Source organism: Musca autumnalis, unplaced genomic scaffold (genome assembly GCF_047663935.1).
Source record: "Musca autumnalis isolate F117 unplaced genomic scaffold, ASM4766393v1 scaffold_1, whole genome shotgun sequence".
In the NCBI taxonomy this organism is placed as follows: domain Eukaryota; kingdom Metazoa; phylum Arthropoda; class Insecta; order Diptera; family Muscidae; genus Musca; species Musca autumnalis.
The window spans coordinates 194,490,645-194,511,173 of record NW_027411644.1 but is presented as its reverse complement, the minus strand read 5'-3'; the positions used below and the strand labels follow the sequence as shown (position 1 = coordinate 194,511,173).

General features: G+C 38.0%; 1 protein-coding gene across 16 annotated transcripts in view; it reads right to left on the bottom strand.

The window, feature by feature from the left end:
- cnc (NFE2 like bZIP transcription factor cap-n-collar) overlaps positions 1-20,529 on the bottom strand; it is a 258,184-nt gene that overhangs the window by 193,710 nt on the left and 43,945 nt on the right. For 6 of the 16 annotated variants that reach the window (XM_073959444.1, XM_073959453.1, XM_073959450.1 and 3 more), the window contains exons 2-3: positions 11,292-11,582; positions 2,108-3,990 (exon numbers count right to left, since the gene is read on the bottom strand). The exons of 4 other annotated variants lie outside the window; for them this stretch is intronic. In XM_073959444.1, coding sequence (XP_073815545.1) covers positions 2,108-3,163 — 1,056 coding nt within the window. In that variant the 5' untranslated portion in view covers positions 3,164-3,990; positions 11,292-11,582. Of the gene's footprint in view, positions 1-2,107; positions 3,991-11,291; positions 12,178-20,529 lie in introns of all 16 variants that reach the window. 6 more of the 16 variants (XM_073959447.1, XM_073959454.1, XM_073959451.1 and 3 more) reach the window with 4 other exon arrangements.

The following is a 20,529-nucleotide window of genomic DNA, read 5'->3' as shown; positions in this document are numbered from 1 at the left end:
ATTTCTTTATCAAATGGCTACAATTTTTTTTTCAGTGTAGGAACGAACTAGTTCAAAGGAACGATTCCATAAAATGAACAGAACCATATCCAGCTAATTCGTTTGTATAGCTCATAAATGTAGATTATCTCGTTCATTTAGCTTAACTCATTCATATAGCTCTTCTAGTAGTAGTTTATTAGGTTGTACGAGTGGATATAGTTCCTTCAGATCAGTGAAATGCAATATTGAACGTAAATGAGGCAATGAACGACCTGGTTCCTTGGGGTGAATGGATTAAAAAAAGACCAATCCGTTCATTGTACACAAAAATTGAAATATTCCGCTAAATAAAATTAAACTGCGAAAAATTACCCAAATCTTAAGAGCCCGAAACTATAAAGTATGTGCAAAAATCATTCTGTTCATACATTCGCCATTTGTTGTTTCTTATACTAAGTTTGATGCATGCTTTTAGGCGTACAAAAAAAGTATAAGGCTGATACACATAAAATGGCTTGTTTTCTTGCATAGTTCTTAGGGCGATTTCAACTAATAAAGGCATAGATGACGTCTGCTGAAGCCACATTTAACTTAGGGGTCGATCATCGATAACAATTATCGTTGAGTGGCGTTGCCAGTTGTCAAAATTGATCCACGTATGGCAACTCTCAACTGAAGTTGCGAATCTCAGTTGGCGAAGCGGCTGTTTTTCAGCAACCACCAATTTTCAGTTGCAGTGAACATTTTCGAAGAAACAAGAAGTAAAATAGAAGGAAAAATAAACATTTTGTTAACAATTATTGATTCTTTGCATCATAATTTAATTTTGTGTATCAATATGGTGAAAATAACGACAAAGCAGCAGTTCGAAATATTAATTGATAAACTGAGTGAAAATCCAAACTTAGCCCGAGGAGTTCGGGAGTTTTGGTGAAACCAAAGCCACAGCGGATGAAGCGTGGAGGTCCATTTCGGACAGTTTAAACAGCCATGAACCTCCAACACGAACACCCGAAGAGTGGCAGAGTCTGGATTCACTTTAAAGCAAAGTTGAAAAAGAAAATGCCTCAAAACAGTAGGTTCAGTTTAAGTACAAATGACGAACATCCTCCATCTATATAGCCAACTACACCAGGGAATTTCGTTTTTGAATAAAAATGGTTTTTATTTTGCCTTTTTTCCTCCTCTGTCAACTTCGAAACGATCCAATTTTGGAACAATTTGTCCTCTATCAAGTGGACAACTTCCTTCAATACTCTCGACAATGTGGATTGAGCCATGCAATTGTTGAAATCATTGCCATAGGACTTTTGGAAACTTCCGTCCTCCAAGAATCGCAACGCTGCGCACACTTTTAAAAGTGGGGGTATTGCTGTTGATCTGTAACTTACTTTGAAGTCATCCTTTAACGTTTCCACAACGTAAACTACGGCATCCTTTGGCAATCGAAAATACGCCTTAAACCTGAAATAATTTACTGATTATACAGATCTTTCCACATGATCATCAGCTTACAGTGCAGATGGCAATTCCAATGGATTCGACTTGTCCCTCAAATTTCTTCTAATAGATGCAATATCCTGTACATTTTCTTCATCATCAAAAAATAATTTCACCGAACTTATCATTTCTTGGGACAGCAAATAAAACTTGACGATCCGAAGATTCAATGGGCAGTTTATATTCCAATCTTGTGTTGTTTTCCAAATTTGCTCGAAAACTCAGCCAAAATATTAAAATATTGTCCAGAATACACAAAAGAGTTATCCAAAGCGCAATTATTTTTAAAATGTTTTTTTTTTTTTTTTGGCGAATAGAGGTCAGAAGTTTAAAAAAACACTGATCGATAACATGTTTATCGACCACCCAGTTGAGTTGACATTAATGGTACAACATTTCGTCTCAGTCGCGCAGACAACTGACAACGCAACTCAAGTTTAGTGGCAATACAAGATAGACCCATTAGTAATCTGTTTAAGTTTCACAACCTTTAAGGTAGCATTTTTAGTAATACAATGCCTCTTTTTTCTAATCAAGAAGCATTTGTGGTCGTAGTCAAAATTATTATTTAGCCTTCAATTAAAACTAAATATCACCAATAAAATAATCTACAAATTTCAATTACCTCTTTGGTCAATTCCACACTGCTGATAAATGGACTTAAATCCACTTCTTCCTCTTCAACTTTTTCTTGTTTTACCGCATTCACCTCAGCATCAGATTCTTCTTTTTTAATGCAGGTATTGGCAATTTCAGTTTCATCTGATGATAGCGTTGTACAGGTAGCTGCTCGAGTATCCATAACACCCACTAGTAAGGCTTTATCATCTTCATCATCTAATTGTTCCAATTTAATGGCAACTTCATCATCAGGATTGGGAAAACTACCATTTAGGGCGACAGCCCCCTCCGTCTCAGTGTTTACGGAATTTGCCGAACTACCAAAGGTGGGTAGGAAAACATCCAAATGCGGCAAATCAAAGAGACCCGATGACGTGTCTTGTTGTTGGCCATCTTTTAGGGGTAAATTGCCATAGTGTGAATTCATAATGGGCAGATCATTGAAATCACTGAGATCGGCTAAATTTTGTTCCCATATTGAACGTTGATCTTGCATTGATTCTGAGTTGAGAAACATTTCCATTTCCGGGGTGGGTAGATTGTGCAGATGCGTAGAATTTGAGCTACCCGGGGCAAGTATCACTGAACTAACGGTGGTTGTTGTGTTGCGGCCATTCTCCAAGCCAGTAGCTGATGACGAAGGTGATTGTGTCGCGGAACCCGGGGCACTGCCGCTTGTGGTTGTTGCAGCGACCGACGGTGGAGGTATGGCTTGCATTTCTTGCATGGCCGCAGTTTGATTTGAACCTTCATTGGAGACATTTAGCAAATATGCCGTAACATTATACTGCGTATTAGCCAAACTCTCACTTTGATGATCGTACAAAATGAGATCTTCAATGAGCGGCATCATGGACTTGCGATTGGCATAGGGATATTCAACCATGGGCACAGCCCTTAGCATTTCCAATTCCCAGCCATCGCCATCCCTCAGCTCCAGCTGGGAATCCCAGTTACGCAGTCGTTGTTGTAGATAATCATCGGGATTGACATGCAACAGGCTTAAGGCCAAAGCCAGCTGCAGCATTTTCATGGCATAGGATTTTTTATTCGAAATCATTTTGAGATGATAATAATAATGGCGATGATGATGGTGGTAGAGGTACAAAGAAAAATATAAATGAGAGGCGAGGAGGAGTTTTACGAAATGTTTTCCGTAGCTATCTTAAAATGAGACGGTGGGTGGGTGGTGGTATGGAGGTGATGATGACTACTTTCTTGGTCAATATATAGGCGAGTAATGCAATGCTGGATGTTGTTATGGTTGTAACAAACAAATTTGTTTGTGTAGGCGGGAGATCACACCAACGGCAAGGAAAGATATGCACAAAAAACCCCACCTCCTACCCGCCGCCACCACCTATTTTTACTGCAATTGCCGTTTTGTTACAGTCCAGCTGTCGTCGTTTCTCGGTGTATGGCTGCTGCTGTTTTGACAATGAATGCAAGAACAACCCGTGCTGATCTCCTCTGATGTCTGATAATTTTCAACAGTTCAATAACGTTGTGGTGGTCGTCGTCTCCTTGTTTGGTGACTACTTGGAATTTTTACACGCCTCCGTTGCAATCTCTGTTCGCTGTTCTTTGTCTTTAAAATATACGCGCAATTTTGTGTTCACTTGACAAAACTGAACAATTTTCCAACTTCCTAAATTGTGAGCGCACAAAAACGTTTTGTAGTTGTTTGCTAAAGTCGATGCTGCTGCATGCAATGCTTTAGCTTTTGTCTTAATGTATTCGATAATGACCTCGTTCGTTGGCCAACTAAATGGCCCCGAGCGGAATTGTCTCTTTTTTTGTTTTTCTTCTAGTTGTGCGTGAAGAAATCTACAGCAAAGATATCTTTCCAAAATACAAAACTATATTTTAGCGTTAGATTAGCGGAATCTGCAAAGGAAAAGAAAAAATGAAAAAAAATGTTATTAATTACCATCAAACATAGGACGGACCAACCAAGTCAAAGCATAAAACTATCGAAGCATTCGAGCATAACTCTCTAGCATAACTATGATGGAGGTTGGTTTGTATTCGGAGGGGTCTATAATTAATGTATGCGTCTATTTTGTATGGATTTATGTTAAAAAGAATCTCCAAGCAAAATAAAATAAGATAATTATAATGACGTGTTTCATCATGGAAATGAGGTAGACAGACAAACAAAAGCCATAACTCTTCAAAATGTTTGAAGGTACAGCCATCAATATTCGGATATTAATAAATAGGTGAAAATATATAGAAGATTAGAATGAAGAAAATAAGGTATTATAGAATGCGATTTGCAATTTGGAATATCGTGCTTTTCGATCCACTTTACGATAGGAGATTATCTTTCAGCTTTTTCAAAAGTATTAGATACTTATTTTCAGCGCTCTGAAATTCTAGCAAATTTCAATATCTACTCGAATTCGAGCGGGAGTGTTCTGCGAGTAAAAAAATGGAGTATACTCTCGAATAAGAGCTCATATACTTCGCTCGTTCAAGTGGGAGGGAAATACGCTCGAAATTACTCAGATTCAGACGCTTTCTTAGCTTTGCACTGTCCACTACAGACGAACACATAAATCGATAAAAAATATTTATTTTTACTCGATTTCACTCTTAGAGTAAGTGAACTCTTACTCTATTTGGAATATTTTGACTTCCACCCTTTTGTCAACAAGGAGTACCCGCGATCCCTACCAAACAAAACAAAATAGTGTAAATTTCTTGTAAAACTCATATTTTGTTAGTACTCCCACTCGCGTGTAAAATAGAGTATATCGGAGCTCTGGCCTTTTTACTGATGAACGAACCCTAATTGGGCACATCCGGTAATTTCGTTTAACATTTGCATGTCTTGAAAACTTTTTCAGTAGGATGTTGAAGATATCACACGAATGTCTTATACTTGGCCCTTCAAGGAGTGGATTTATTAAAGAATATTTTTACTTGGCCCTTTAAGGTGTGGATTTATTAAAGAATATTTTTACTTGGCCCTTCAAGCCGTGGATTTATTAAAGAATATTTTTACTTGGTCCTTCAAGGCGTGGATTTATTAAAGAATTTTTTTACTTGGCTCTTCAAGGTGTGGATTTTTTAAAGAATATTTTTACTTGGCCCTTCAAGGCGTGGATTTATTAAAGAATATTCTTACTTGGTCCGTCAAGGCGTGGATTTATTAAAGAATATTCTTATTGGCCCTTCAAGGCGTGGATTTATTAAAGAATATTTTTACTTTGCCCTTCAAGACGTGGATTTATTAAAAAAATATTTGTCAAGCCGTGGATTTTCGATTAATCGACTTTATGATCGATTTACGATTTTAGTTGACTATGGAAGATTTACAGTTGTCTGATAGCTACAAAATCATCTGTTCTAAAGAAATCTCGAAAATCGTCTAATAGTCGATTATGATCGATTTTCTGCGGTTAACAGTCGAAAGTTGAGATTTAGGACAACAGAAATAATCGGCAGACCGAAAAATCGAATTTTTAGTTTTAGACAAAAATCAAAAAACGATTATTGCTTCTCATTACCTATCCCTAGTCTTATAGTCTGAAACTTCTTTGGTGCTATGCTGTTCGGAAGTGTTCTTTTCTATTTTAGCTGAAGACTGTGTATTATCTCACACAACTAAAATAGCATTACAGGAATATCAAATTCAGACATGTCTTTGAACATATAGAGCTGTCGAAGGATTCAAAAAAATGTTAAGTGTCAATCTGAATCTCTTTGGTCTTTTCCAGGATTTGTTGCAAAATATATATCTGGTCTGTGGTGGATTTGTCACGAAATTTTATACCCTTGGCCTTTAGGCTACATAGGGTATATACACTTTGATGCGAGCAAAATTGTTCCTAAACAAAATAAAAGTAAAACGACAAAAAACTCAAAAAAACCCCTATAGACAGAAGTATTGTGACTACCTCCTCTCTTTAGGTCCGAGGCTGAGGGTATATCTCTGTCGGCACAGCTGAATGATAGAAATTTGTTTGGATCCAAACAAATTTATATTTGGGACTGGTTGCCAACAAATATATGTTTGGATCCAAACATAATATGTTTGGTCCAAACAAATATATGTTTGCAACATTTTGTAACATATCTCAATTTTATTTGTTTGGGTACCAACATATTTTTATGTTAGAAAATATTTGATTGTTTAAGTCTGGAGTATTCCCCATTGGCTTAACTTCATCACTTTCCTCTTTGCAGAGAAAAATGTTTACAAAACGCACTGACAGCTTGCAACATTTACTGATCGCTAACAATATCATGATTTCATCCCGGCGAAGGGAATAATCAACTGGCTTTTCAGTTTTTGAAATTATGATTTTTTAGTGAAAACCTGAACTCTTTAAGCATCGATTAGGAATCTACGTCAATTGGAAATCTAGGCAATCTTGGAATCTGGGCAATTGATCCCTGAATTATTACAAATTTTGCTTACAAAACCAGGAGATTAAAAAAGGACTACTGGTTTTTTATACCCTCCACCATAATATGAAGGGTATAATTAAATATGTCATTTCGTTTGTAACACATCGAAATATTCATCGGATCGAATATATATTCTTGATCAGGGTAAAATTCTAAGTCGATATAATCCTTTCCGTCGGTCCGTCCGTCTGTTGAAATCAAGATACAGCTCCCAATTTTCAAGATAGAGCTTTGTAATTTGGTATAGAAGTTTCTATTACTCCTAGAATGTTTGATATTGCACATGGGCTATAGCGGTCGACGTATTGATATGGCCCCCATAGAACGGTACCACCCGATTTTCGGTATTTTGAAAGTTTTAGCCTCATTCTAACACGGAAATGGCTGAAATTTGGTATTTAGTCTTCATTTGGGGTCTTAAATGTACCACATGAAATATCTCGGTATAGGTCCACGACTTAGTATAGCCCCCACAGAACGGCACCTCCGGTTTTTTGAAGGTTTTAGCCTCACTATCACACCGAAATGGCTGAAGTTTGGTACATTGTCTTCGTTGGGGGTATACAACTTTCTCCCAGAAATTTGTCGGTATAGGTCCACGTCTCCCTTCCCATAGAACGGTTCGGTATTTTGAAGGTTGTGACCACAGCAACACACCAAATGGCTGAAATTTGGTATTTAGACTTTTTTGGAGATAAAAGCCGTTCTGACTGAAATTCGTGAGTATAGGTCCACGTTTCGATTTTCGTAATTCTGATGGTTCTGACATCAATATCCCACCGAAAGACTGAAATGTGGTATTTAATCTTCTTTGATTCTATCGGAATCATCCTTTCACCAACGCAACCACGTATATTGTCTACAAAAATCCTACTCACTTTGCGTAATATTGTTTCAACGACCTTGAATTCAAACTCATACAAACACAATTGAATTTGACCTATAATGAACCACGAAGCTATAACAACAACAACAACAAATTGTTTAATCTAGTTCTCAAGCAAATAAATTTCTAATTTATCATTTGCATTTCTTTTTAATGATTTTTCTTATCTTCCTTTTTTTGTTTAAGTGTTGTGTCTATCTACTGCAGTTCTATTGTTTGTTTGGTGAACAAATTTGTGGGTGTTGCAATTGGGCATAACTTAGGCATGAATTTTCAAGAAATAACAAAAAAGGAAATTATAAGCTAATAGAAAAATGTGTATATGTCTCCCACTGATTTTGTTAAGGACGTTAGAATAACGGTGAAGCCGAATAAAGATAGAGTGTGGAATAACTACTTTTAGTTTCTTAACGGAGGAAATATTTATAGAATCCCGATAATGCGAGCGTTAGCATAACATCGAGAACGTTTCATCAAAAGAGAAAAAAGAGCAACCAAATCCAGAATGAAGGTTTGGTTTAGGCTTCACAGATCCACAAGAAATAGAGCAACCAGATCCAGAATGAAGATTTGGTGCAGGCTTCAGAGATCCTTAAGAACAAATTTTCTCTTACTTACTGGGTATAGGCAAAGAGCCTTTGTATGCTTTGTATGGAAAAAAGTGTTGGTGGTTAGCATCTATTGTAAATTCAGCTTGCGATTTTAGTCTTATTTTGGGTATATGGATGCGGTACAACTTCTCCCTAGTAGTTGTCCGCAATTCCTAGTTTTAAATGCAAATGCAATATCTTCTTTGTGCTTCTCCAAGATGACCAGTCAATACGGTAGGCCATTACAATCGCACAAGTGGAAATTTACTAATCGAATGGGTGTTAGCGAGGGATTTGGAGATCTTAATCGAGCCCTTGGATCTGTATACCTATGGTATAAGCGACATTGACGTCACACGGTCGTAAATGGGGTAGGAGTGACAGTTAACAGTTTGGTTCGATAATTTGTGAAGTCTGGGGAACAAAGTCATTGAGATTATGGCCACACCCTGGGGACGAACGAAGGGTTCTGAGCGTTACCAGGGTTGGATGGAACAATACGTGAACTGGGTTCATTATGCATACCATTATACTTCAAGGCAGCTCTAGATGACCAGGTCAGCAAGTTTAATGAGTCAATGAAAAGCATCAATGAAATACTCCTTGGTGGACGCCGTATTTGGAAGACAAGTAAGGTCATGTGGTGGACCCGTCAACTGGGTCTGATAAAGAGGGGATTTTCCGTCTAAGGGAGCGATTACAAAGAGCTGGACATACCAGTCCTTGCTGATGTTAGGACGTACAAGAACGAACTGTTTAGAAGTAAACAAGATAATTGTAAGACCATTATACAGGACGACAGGTATGACCCCTGGGGAAAGTATACCGCGTGAGCCGACATGGCCGACGAACCAATGCGGTTGATGTGGTTTAGCGTAAGCTAAGTTCCTTGCGCCTCTTAAGACGTACAAGACCGGCATGTTTAGGAGTAAAGAAGACAATTAAAGAAGTTTTATACAGGATAACAGGGATGATCCCTGGGGAACAGTAGCGTCAGATTGACCAACAGGCGTTGAGTACTAGCTCCTCGATGACTGGCTCGGGTTGGTGGGACAATCCTGGGAAGATAATTTCGAAGATCGAACCCTCAGTTCCTCCTTTTGTTGGAGTATTGAATGAGTCTCCGGACTTGACACTGTTTGGCGGATTGGGAATAGGAAATCGCCTGGTATCGACGGTATGATTGCAAGGATGTATAAAGACATCTATCTAAACCCCCTTATTGAGTATATTGCTTTCGTTCTTCGTGGTTGCTTCTGTGATGGTTACTTCTCGTATGCTTGCAAATTGGCTTGGGTTGTAGTGTTGCTTAAATCTCCTGGTAGGGTGAGGGGAAATTGGGGCATAATCCTTCTTCCGGTGTTTGTAAAGTGCTGGGAGCGGATTATAGTGGCAGGCCTTAAGGAATGCTACAGCGGGGGGTTGTCTTCGCATCAGTTCTATTTTACGCGTAAATGCATGTGTAGATTACTCTGAGCGGGTCAAATATGTCTTTGATATATTTAAGGGCGCATATGACTTCCGTTTTTGGTATATTTGATCGCAAAGTTGTGGAGCGAGGCTGTCATCAGGGATCTATCTGTGGACAATTTATTTGGAACCTTATGATGGATTCACAGCTTAGGAACTTAGCGACAACTTTTAAGATCTGTGTGTATTCTGCTTTTCGTGAATGAAGGTCAGATTGGTGTCGAGTTAAAACCTCTTGGTGAGGTGAGCAGACCATGGGTATCGTAGTGGTCTGGAGTGACCGAGTGGGTGTTGAGGTGGCGAGTGACAAAACGGTGCTGATGCTACTGTACGACAGCTTGGCCCTTAGTCGTCATCGCCACATACGAATTGATGAACATGACATACGGTACGTTAATCCAGTTAAACACCTGGGAATAATTATGGCTGAGAGCATAAATTTCCTGCCACATTTTGATCGCTTGAAGGACAGCTGTAGCTGCTATGGTAAAAATAGTCATGCGGACAGATTGGGGTTTCAGCAGACGCTCTGTGCGTAACATATATTGTAAGCTGTTTGTTGCCTGTGCAACATTTGGTGCACAAGTATGGTATGGGAGCGTTGAGTCTGTTTTGGCAGTACCCAATACATAACAAGAAAAATTTTGGAACTACAAATATTGGATGTTTTATATACTAAAACATCTATAGAAAAAAAATTCCCGCGAACAAGTTAGTGATATGCGCTACATTTCGTTACGATAGCAACCTTATCGGTTAGTATTACTCCTGAACAGTCTATGTACCAGTGAGCGAGTATAAATACAGGAGAGTAGCAAGTGGGTGAGTGAAGTTGTAATTCAGAGCGCGAATTAAAACCGCAAGTGAAGTAATGAATAAACTTAATACAGTTAAGCTCTGTGCTTTCTTGAGTTAAGCTGTGTGCTTAGTAAATAAGTCAAGTCTTATGTGAATAAGAGGATAACGGCAATAAAACATCGTAGAATTGTAAACGAAACGTTAAACTAACAGCGAAACTAGTCACATAAATTGGTGGTAGTGTGAGTTCGAATCGTTGGCTTTCCTTTTTCACTTGCAAAAAATATTGGTCATTAAGCTCAACTCTAAATGAGATTAATATAAATTAAATTTTTCTTCCCCCTGACAAGCAAAACATCGGAATTGCATTTTTATTTGGTACAAATCGCATCGGGGAACAAAACAATTTCTACACGGGATTAAGTTATACCTCATTCAGTAACAATCTACCACCGGAAAGGTGATACCTTTTCGACAGCATCTGAATGGGAAGGTGCTGTTCTATTTAACAAATAAGTGAAAAACAGCTCTAGATTGCTGTGATCCTTTTAAGTGGATTTGACCTAGGTCCATATGCCTCAAATGAGCCATAAACACATTTATGGATATGTTTCCCCATAATAAACGACTTACGATAAGATATGATCATAAAATTATTGTCTCTTAGCTGCAAATGGAATAGAAATTTATTTTCAGATTTTTCAGTGGCTCAACATTATGCAAAATATGTACAAAAGGTACTGTAGACTCCTATATATAACTCGGAATAAATTTGGAACTCCAGATCGTATGTTTTATATATACCAAAGGGTCTATTCAAAAAAGTTCCTGAGCTCCATTGCTTACCCGCGTGTAACTCAGTGAGATTATTATACTTGTCAACATTTAATTGCGCATTTAAATAGACTGTCTGTAATGATATTGTTATGACCTCTAACCTAAGAGAGAGTGCAAATAAAATGGTATGACTATTTTGGTCCGTTTAAAGAATGCAAAATAATAAAATATTTAAAGAGTTCACTTACCTTGTTGCCTTGAAGAATTTAATGGAAATGGCTAAAAGCAGCAGACGTTGTTAAACTCTTTTTCCATTGACAGGAAAGAAATTCGTAAGCGACAAGGCCAAAGAGGTGAATTGTTGCTGATGGTACTGCTGCTGTTGATGATGGCTGCAAGGCAGTTGGATGCTGTTGATTGTGTTCGTTGTTGTTGTTTTCTTTTTAAATTATGATGCGGGTGGTATTTTTAAAATAGGATATACACAGCAAGTCAAAGAAATTGCGTTGTTAAGTTTCTGATTGGACTTTTTCTTTGTTCTGGATAAAAACAAAAAAACTTTTACTTATTATTTTGTGGAAAAATTAGCACTTTTTCACACGGAAATTAAAAAAAAACGGAAAGGTGGAAATGAAAATAATAATCAACTGAAAAGGTAATATTGTGGTAATTGTGGATTTTTTGTTTTCACATTTGTTAATTCATTTGGAATTAATTTCATTTCTTTTGTGGTTAATTTTTTATTGCTAACGTATATTTCACATCACATGAAATTATTTATTTATATTTTCGAAAAACAGAAATTATATCACTAAATTAGAATAAATTTATTGGAAATATTTTTTTTTACTTTTTTAATTTTATCTTTCTTGTTTACTTATTTTTTATTGTTCTTGTTTTGTTTTTTTTTTTTGTGTTATTTCGTGTCCTTGAACTTGATTTTGATAATTTGCACATTGCAATTTAAACAATAAACCAATCTGAACGGGTTTTCAGTTTGCCAAAGAAAATATTTGCCGCATTGTGGGGGCAAAAGTTGTGGAGGGTGTTTCAGGTTGTTATTTGATGACGGCAATGACGATGAAGATAACAGCAACAAACTTGTTTGATAAAATATTTTATTTTCTAATTTCACTGTAATAATATTAATGTATAATATATAATGTTTTTATTTTTTTAAATATTTTTTCGCGCCCTTTATCACCACATTTTCAATCACCTTTTTATCAAGAGATCAAAGTCTACGATTTTGAAGTAAACCTCGCTCAAAACAAACACGGAGAGAGATAGGCAGAGACAAAAACGTGGCTAGACGCGTTTTAGTTTATTTAATTTATTCACCTCGTTTACAAAATACTTTTCCTTATGTTGTTGACATATGTATGTGCTGACATGTTGTTGTGAAACTATCGCTCGTCCATTAAGGCGCATTTAAAGGTAAAGTCAATGTAAGGAATGAAACTAGGTAAGCAATAATACGGAAGTCCATAATATACATAACACTGAGCGTTGGGTAAATTTACAATGTAAGATAGACAGACTATGGTGCATATGGATTATAATAACCATATAATTTTTGGATTTAAGAGATCGATGATGTGCCTTGAACCTGCTTTGCGAATCCGTTTTTAAGCATCTTTTATAAGGTATGCAGCAGAAGGATTGAACCGATATAGTCACAAACACATAACACCACCCGACCTCATAACCTCTCAACGCCGTATGGTTGACCTATCCAAGTCGTTCGATATCATACCATGCCCAGCTGTACGAGTATATGAAGAGAACTTCCTTCCAGCCGTGAGTGGACTCAAGTCTTTTGTGGAATTCAGAAATAGAAGTTCAAGACCGTAAAGTGAAAGATTCCCAAGGCGGGTTTATACATTTTTGAAATTCCACATCGTCCACACGGCATCGTAATGTATGTGGATGAATGTACGATCTTGTAGGATTCTATCGTCGATGTGATAGGTTAAATATGTACATTAGGGTGACCCAAAAAACAATTTTTTTTTTTTGATTTCCTACCCCCTAATTTTTTCCATTTTTTCATTTTTTAGCCACAATAATGAACTGGTAATTTGTTTATCGATCTGACCATAATTGTGGGATTTAGAGAATTTTGATAAAAATGCGCCTTTGGCCACATACAAATTACTATGGAAACAAAGATCGCTAGGTTAGCACAGGTTAACGTTAACCGATCGCCATAAAATTGCATATATAAGGTTTTTGGGTCAAATGGAAAAGATTAAGGGGGGGGGGGGGTAAATCCAAAGGAAAAAAATAAATTTTGTGTTTTTGTGTCTCCCTAGTGTACATAGCTTACCTAGTGCAGTTCTTCCATCTGAGGAATATGACAATATCCAACGCTAATTCCACTGCCACACATTTCACTCTTGGACGGCTGAAATGAGGCTCCCACTGAACTTTTTGGTCGATGGTGTTCTGATTCCGACCACTAACTACCCCAAAAATATGGGTGTAACGTTCGATAGCATGTTTAAGTTGACCGCAAAAGCCACAGCTATTGCTGGCCGGCAGCACTTGGGGTGCTGACAAAGAATAAGCCGGTCTGTGGTGAGCTATGCGGCGCCAGCGTAGTATCCAAATGCTAGCGCTGCTCAGTGGAAGAATATTCAAACCTGCCAGAATTCCGCCTGGAGGACTGCGACAATGTGCCTCCTCATAACACCAGTGGACCATCCTCATGAGGAGCAAAGGTTTTATGGGTGAGATCTTCATGATCTATAGAGAGATGCCGTCGCGCAGTCAATACAGAAAATCAGTGTGAATGCCGTACTTGGAGACCACCTCAATCGCAGCAGAAGAACGCCAGCTGCCAAGGCAAACGCGAGTGGTTTTAGCCCAGTTAATATCCGGACGATGCAGCCGCCTCAATTCGTATCGGGCCGGAATTGACGCCACTATAATCAACACTTGCCCGGCATGTGGATTGGAACTACACGACTCGCTGCATTTTCTAAACTGCCCAGCTAACACCTCTCACCTGCCTCCCGATTCTTTATGGATGCATCCAGTCTAAGTAGCTGAATTTTTGAGTCTGGATACAGAGGATCCTAATGCACCAGTCTGTTCAATACCGACCTATTTCGCTTGAGCCTGGCTCTAATGACCCACACTTGGAACGTATGGGGATAGCAGTCAGGTGTGGAACTGCCGATGTAGTGTTGCTTAACGTATACATCCCGCCGATAAATAGCTACACTCCAGGGTGTAGGCCCAACATTAGCCCGTTTTTGGAGGGTCATAACCGTCTGGTCTTGCGGGACTTTAATTCTAATCATGAGTAGTGAGGTATACTGCTGACTGAGCAGGTTGATAGATAGATCTACCTTCTGTGCGGTCAATGAGGACACCCCTACCAAAATTTGCGGAGAGTGTTACAGTTCGGCAGGTATAACCCTCGTGTCACCTGGTCTGACAAATGACGTTCTCTCCCTATAATTGTCTACATCAACAGACCGTCCATTTGCCGCCTCTGAACGCTGCATTTCTGCCAATCATTGGAAAGCTTATTGGCATAGTTTCAGAGAGGTTACTAATCACCACTTCAGAGATCAATTTGCCTAGGCCTTCTGATGTTCGGGTAGCAGAATGATGTTCGAGGCATCATCACAGCTGCCGGTCGAATACCCGAAGTGATACCAAATTTCTCAGCAGAGGCGACGGGCCGAAAGAAGTGAGCTGTGGGCAATGGTTATGTCACTCTCGAACCTTGGGAAGAAGTAAGATAAGACCCCTCAGTCACGTTTGGCAATGTTACGCTGACTGATCCGAAGAGGTGCGCATGTTATTTCAATCAACAGTTTGTCGAGCTCCGCGGTAGTGGCAGGGCACACTTCTTGCAGAGGATGAACCACCACAACGTTAAATCATCCAAAGCGTTGGGGCCTGTTGGAATCTCCATGGTACAGCTGAAACAGCTGGATGAGCCGGGAGACGAGTATTTCACTAAAGATCTCAACCTGTTGCTAGCCACCCACATCGTTCCCGAAGTCTAACAAGGATGCCAGCAAGTTGAGTCGTACAGACCGATTTCGCTTTTGTCGCCCGTAGCAAAGATGCTTGAGGCTTTAATCATCCCCAACGTCGGAAATAGCTATCCAGGTGTCGATCAGCAGCACAGTACGACAACAACGCTGCACGCCATCTCCACCCACATTAGCCGAGGAGGCAATCAGAGCAAGCCGTGTGAGAGAACAGTCTACGCTAACAATAAATCCACGTTGTTTGAGAACATCGAGCAGACTACCAATAAATTATATGTCGTACGTAGAATTCAGGAAGAAGAGCTTCAAGCACTGTAGAGTGAGTTCCTAAAGGTGGGGTGATATCAACGGATGTTCTTAAGATCTACCTATACTGTATTCCATTCCGTCAGATACCTTCCCTTATGTCATTTGTGAAGGGCTGAACTCCCGCCACTATATCTACGGCACTGAGTTGAATGTCATGGTTGATGGTAGCAGAATTTCCACCACCAACTACCCCAAAATTCTAGGGGTCACAAACGAAAGCATGTTCAAGTCTTCAGCGCATGCCACAGCTGTCTGCGACAAGTTCAGATGTATGAACCAGGCCCTCAAGTCCCCAGGCAGCACTTGGGGTGGGGTGAAGATAAAGAAACCCTGTCAATCAAATATAGTTTGGTCAGAATGCCGTTCTGAGAACAGCAACAGTGCAACGCGATAAAAAAATATTAAAACCTGCCAGAATGCCGCCCTGAGAACAGCAACAGAGTGCCTTCTCCTGTAATCACCATATGTTGTATAGGACCTCCCACTCGGGCATGTCAGAAGGGATCTTCATGATGTCGGAAGAGACAGGTCCAACGTTACAACAGAGAACCCCTAGATCAACAAGCCTATCAAGCGGGTTTAAAAGAACATTTGCAGAAATATCAATCAATCCCTCATCTATCGCAACTGAGGAGGTTCAGCTGCTATGACAAACCAGAGTAGTTTTGGCTCAACAACGCTCGGAATGGTGCAGCCGTCTAAATTCTTATAGGCAAAGGATCGATGACACCGTGCAAAACATCTGCCCATGATGCGGCACAAGCCCGCACGACACACTGCAACTTTTCAACTACCCTGGCATGTATGATTTCAGCAGCATACAGTATGAGTTTGGCAAATGTGTACTGAATTTTGATTTTTTTGACAGTTAATTTACCAGAAGCATCACGCTATGCTATGTTGGGACCATATCGTTTATTTTGCTTCGTGAGTTATTCTGCTCACAAGCCAAACAATTCTGTAGTCGATTTTATCATCGAAATAATGGTTTTAGACCCAAGTATGCTTGAACGAAATAAGTTTCAAACAATTTGGAGTATATTTAGCCCTGTCTGTCCGCTTGGTTCCTGCATAAGATGAACTCATGTAATCATTGTCCAAACTTAGATTAAATTCAAGGATGGACTATATCGGTCCATTCCTCCACAAAAGTTCAAAATGGTACGCACAAGTCTCGAAGAGAATATCGTGCAGTATAGTGCCCGAAACGCCCGAATTTTGCACTAAATTTACACGTCAGTTTTTCGTGGAATTCAGAAATAATAACTGTAACCCCCGTTCAGTGAAACAGGCAGTTCTCCCTGGTCCTGTATGTGGTAAAATCGCAATGTTTACGGTATCCGTAATGATAAATGCTAAACTTCTGTATGCTTTAACTCCTAAGAAAAATCCCTCTTCTTCCTCCTCAATGGGTTAAATGTATAATTGCACATCGCCAAAATAAAAATGAATCACATTTAAGAACTCTCAAATTGTTGCTACTGCTCTACTGTCGTCGTAGTTGTTGTCGCTGTTTTATTGTTATTGCTGCTTCCGTTGTTGTCGTGTTATGAGTCAAACTCGTGTTGTGATGAGATGGTGGTGTGGTGTTGTTGCACTATTGTCTGCTCAATTTTCGTCATACCAGAAAAAAAAAAAACAAAGTTTGTATTTTTTCTTATTGTCGGTGGGAATGCTTTCTTTGTTTTGCAATTTTTTTCAACACGCTAATTCTAAACAAACTAAGCAAACGATACAGCAGAAGAGAGGCGTGTTGAAGGAGGTCATAAAAAAACAATGTATAAATAATACAAAGAATTTTTTATCGTAAAATATTTTATTTAATAAATTATCAACAAATTGTTAAGGATAAAAACAGCACATTTTGTTCTGCAACCTGCGGTAACATTTTAAAAGTTTTTTAATAAGAAAATGCCTGTGGAAACTATTATCGCTAAATTTTATTGCGGTTTATGAGGTTGATTTTGTGGGTTTCATTCTTGCATATGCAAATTACATTTTTATATTTTATTCCAATCAGAAAGAAATTTGAAATAAATTTAGAATTTCTTAGAATATTTTATTTTCTGCAATACCTATATTGGCTTTTGTCCGTTCACATGGACATACACTCATACACACAAGTAGGTTAAACACGAGGAAATTTATGTACGAGAGAGAAAAAGAGTAACTAACCATAACGGGAATAAGTGATGTCAACATTGCCTTTTTAAATTTTACAAAATAAAAGAAAACGCTGATAATTAAAAATGCATCCAAATAAATGTGAAAATGTCAACTCAATGTAAACTTTTTTGATAATGTGAGTGATCAAACTATAAAGTAACAAAAAACATTTCAGGTCAATAACCCCTATCAGTGGTAAAAATGTCAAATTAACCCATTAGTACATAGCGTTCGTTTAAACGGACGTTTTTATTTCTTACGTCAATTCTTTATTTAGTTTGATATCTATATATATATAAAAATGGTGTAAAAAATGTATAGTAATTCATAAAATGAGAACGGCTGGGCCGATTTCTGTAAAATTTTTTCTCAGTTATTCGCATTTTCGAGGAGAAGGTCTTTGCGGAAGAAAATTTTGGAAAAGTCGGAAAATTGGAAAAATCGAAAATTGAGATTTGTATGAAATTTTATTCCTTAATAGCGAGACGAAGTTCGCCGGGTCCGCTAGTTTGGTATAAAACTGTTTGGGTTGATTGACAGCATATCACAATTTATAAATATGAAGTGATTCCTTCCAAATTTCAAGTTTATAGTGCTTGGTTATTGCAAAAAAAATTTAGAAACATATTAAAAAATCGAACCAATTAGTCGGCAGGTTAGTAAATGCGTATTAAATTTATAAAAGTCAGTACATTTTGGTTTTGCGCGCGTTATTATTTCGTATCCTCCCCAAGTTAAAGATTTCTGCATAGAATGGTGATATAATCGCGACCAATATTTTTGTAGTTCCTCGCATTGAGGGGAATACAAATGACGCAGATTCCGATGTCAGGGAATATGAACATGAAACCACTTCTCTGCTGGACGCAGATATAGAAGTAGAATATAAAGATGATATGTCGAATATAGATGACAGTGAACCGGCATCGAAACGTTTCCGGAATAATAAAGCGGATACTCAAAGTCGAAGAGAAAACAATTGGCGTATAGTAGATCTATGTTACCGAATTGAAAGGGGATTGGAAATCGGCCCCACCCAGTAGCCGCAGTCCACAAAGACCCCAATAAAATTCTTTGAAGTATTTTTACGGAAGACATTCTCGAGCATATTATTGAAAATCTAAGGAATACATATCGACACCTCCAAATAATAGTATGCTAAGTCTAAAAAGTGAGTTTTGCAGGAGAAGTTTGGAAATTTTTTTGAACTTCAGTACTATGCTAAGTCAATATTTGTTTATAACTTCTGTTCGGATTGACCGATCATTACCAAAATTAGGCAGAATTTAAGTTAAAGGACGTTCGACACCTCCAAATAATAGTTTGCTAATTCTGAAAAGCGAGTTTTGCAGGACAAGCTCTAAAAGTTTGGAAATTTCTTTGACCTTTAGTACTATGCTAAGTAAATATTTGTTTCTAACTTCTGTTCGGATTGTACGATCATTACCAAAATTTGACAGAATTTAAGTTAAAGGACGTTAAATATAAAAATGTAAAGGACTTGAAAACATGCTAAGTCGACTTAGCATACTTTTGTTTGGAGGCGTCGATATGCTCTTCAGAAATATGATGAGTAAAAAGTGGGTATGGACGAAATTTATGTTTTTATTGGTGTCAGTACATTCTATATATCCCCACAGACGTCGGTTTATTTGATGGACCTGTTAGTGGCTGCCTACTGGTAATAATGCGACAACGCAATTGGTGGCCCAGTTTCAATTTTCTGGACATTTCTGTAGTAAATCCATGGATATTAATAAAATACTATCCAAATTGTACAAAATTACTAACTTGCCGCCGGTATATAGCCACATAATGTTTGGAAAGATATGGAAAGCCTTCCTCCAGAAGTTCATTGCTTTCAATATATGTATGTTAACTCGATTGTACTCGTTACGACGTTTAGTATCACATGATTGACATCAATCCAACCAAAAGATGATGTACTTATTGTAGTCAAAAGAGTAAATTCATTTGCCTCAAATGCAACAAACCACATCTAACGCAGACAAGTAATAAAATATATCACACGCTAAGTGTCCCCAGTGCATAGCGTCCGATATAACGGACGGTCTGTAAAACCTAAGATAATTTATAACTGATAAAAGTTGTTGTTGAAATGGTTTATTTCTCTTACTCTTATTCTAAAACAAACAAAAAGTATGAATAAAAGTTGTCGGGGCACTTCTTGCATTAATGGATTAATCTCAGGGCCGTGACTGAAATCCAAATTTATCTTATAAATTGTAATATTTCCCCAATAGCCGATCGGAGCCACGGTGAGCCTGGACTAACTTTAATTGAAAGGTCTTACCATTTTTGAGATATAGAAGTTCAAATTGCGACTTTGTACTAACACCATCGCCTGTTTATAAAACAATGTCATGTTACATATATATTTTGTTTTTATTTTTTTTATTTTTCTAATCTATGAACGATGTTTCAGAATCCGCAAAAACTTCTGGTGATTTTTTTTGTTTTTGTTTTTTTCTAATCTGTGAACACTGTTTCGGAATCCGTAAAAACTTCCCACGTGTAAGCACCTTTCATTTAAAGATAGTTATGGTAAAACATAGGAAAAAGTCATAAAGGTGAAACTTGTAGAAAATTTTCACAGCTACAAAATTTTTAATAAGACATGCCGTTTTCAAGCAAAATCGTGAAAACTTAAAAACCCTAAGTGTGACCTTGACCGCGATTTATTTAAAAATCCCTCCGGCGACTTTTTTTGTATTTTTCTCATCTATGAGCATTGTAGTTTCAGAATCCACTAAAAATTCCCAGGTGCAATCATCTTTCATTTAATGTTAGTTCAAGCGCACCGAGCGGATTTAAGGTTTCCTTCTATGGACAAATGCAAAAGTCGGCAAAGCGAACTAAATTGTCTTATAAATTGTAAGTTTGTCCAAATATACGTTCTTCTGACGGGGATTTAAGACTTACCCGGCTACGAGAGTTTGTGGAACTTTGCCGGTCTATATCTCGGGAAGTTTGGACT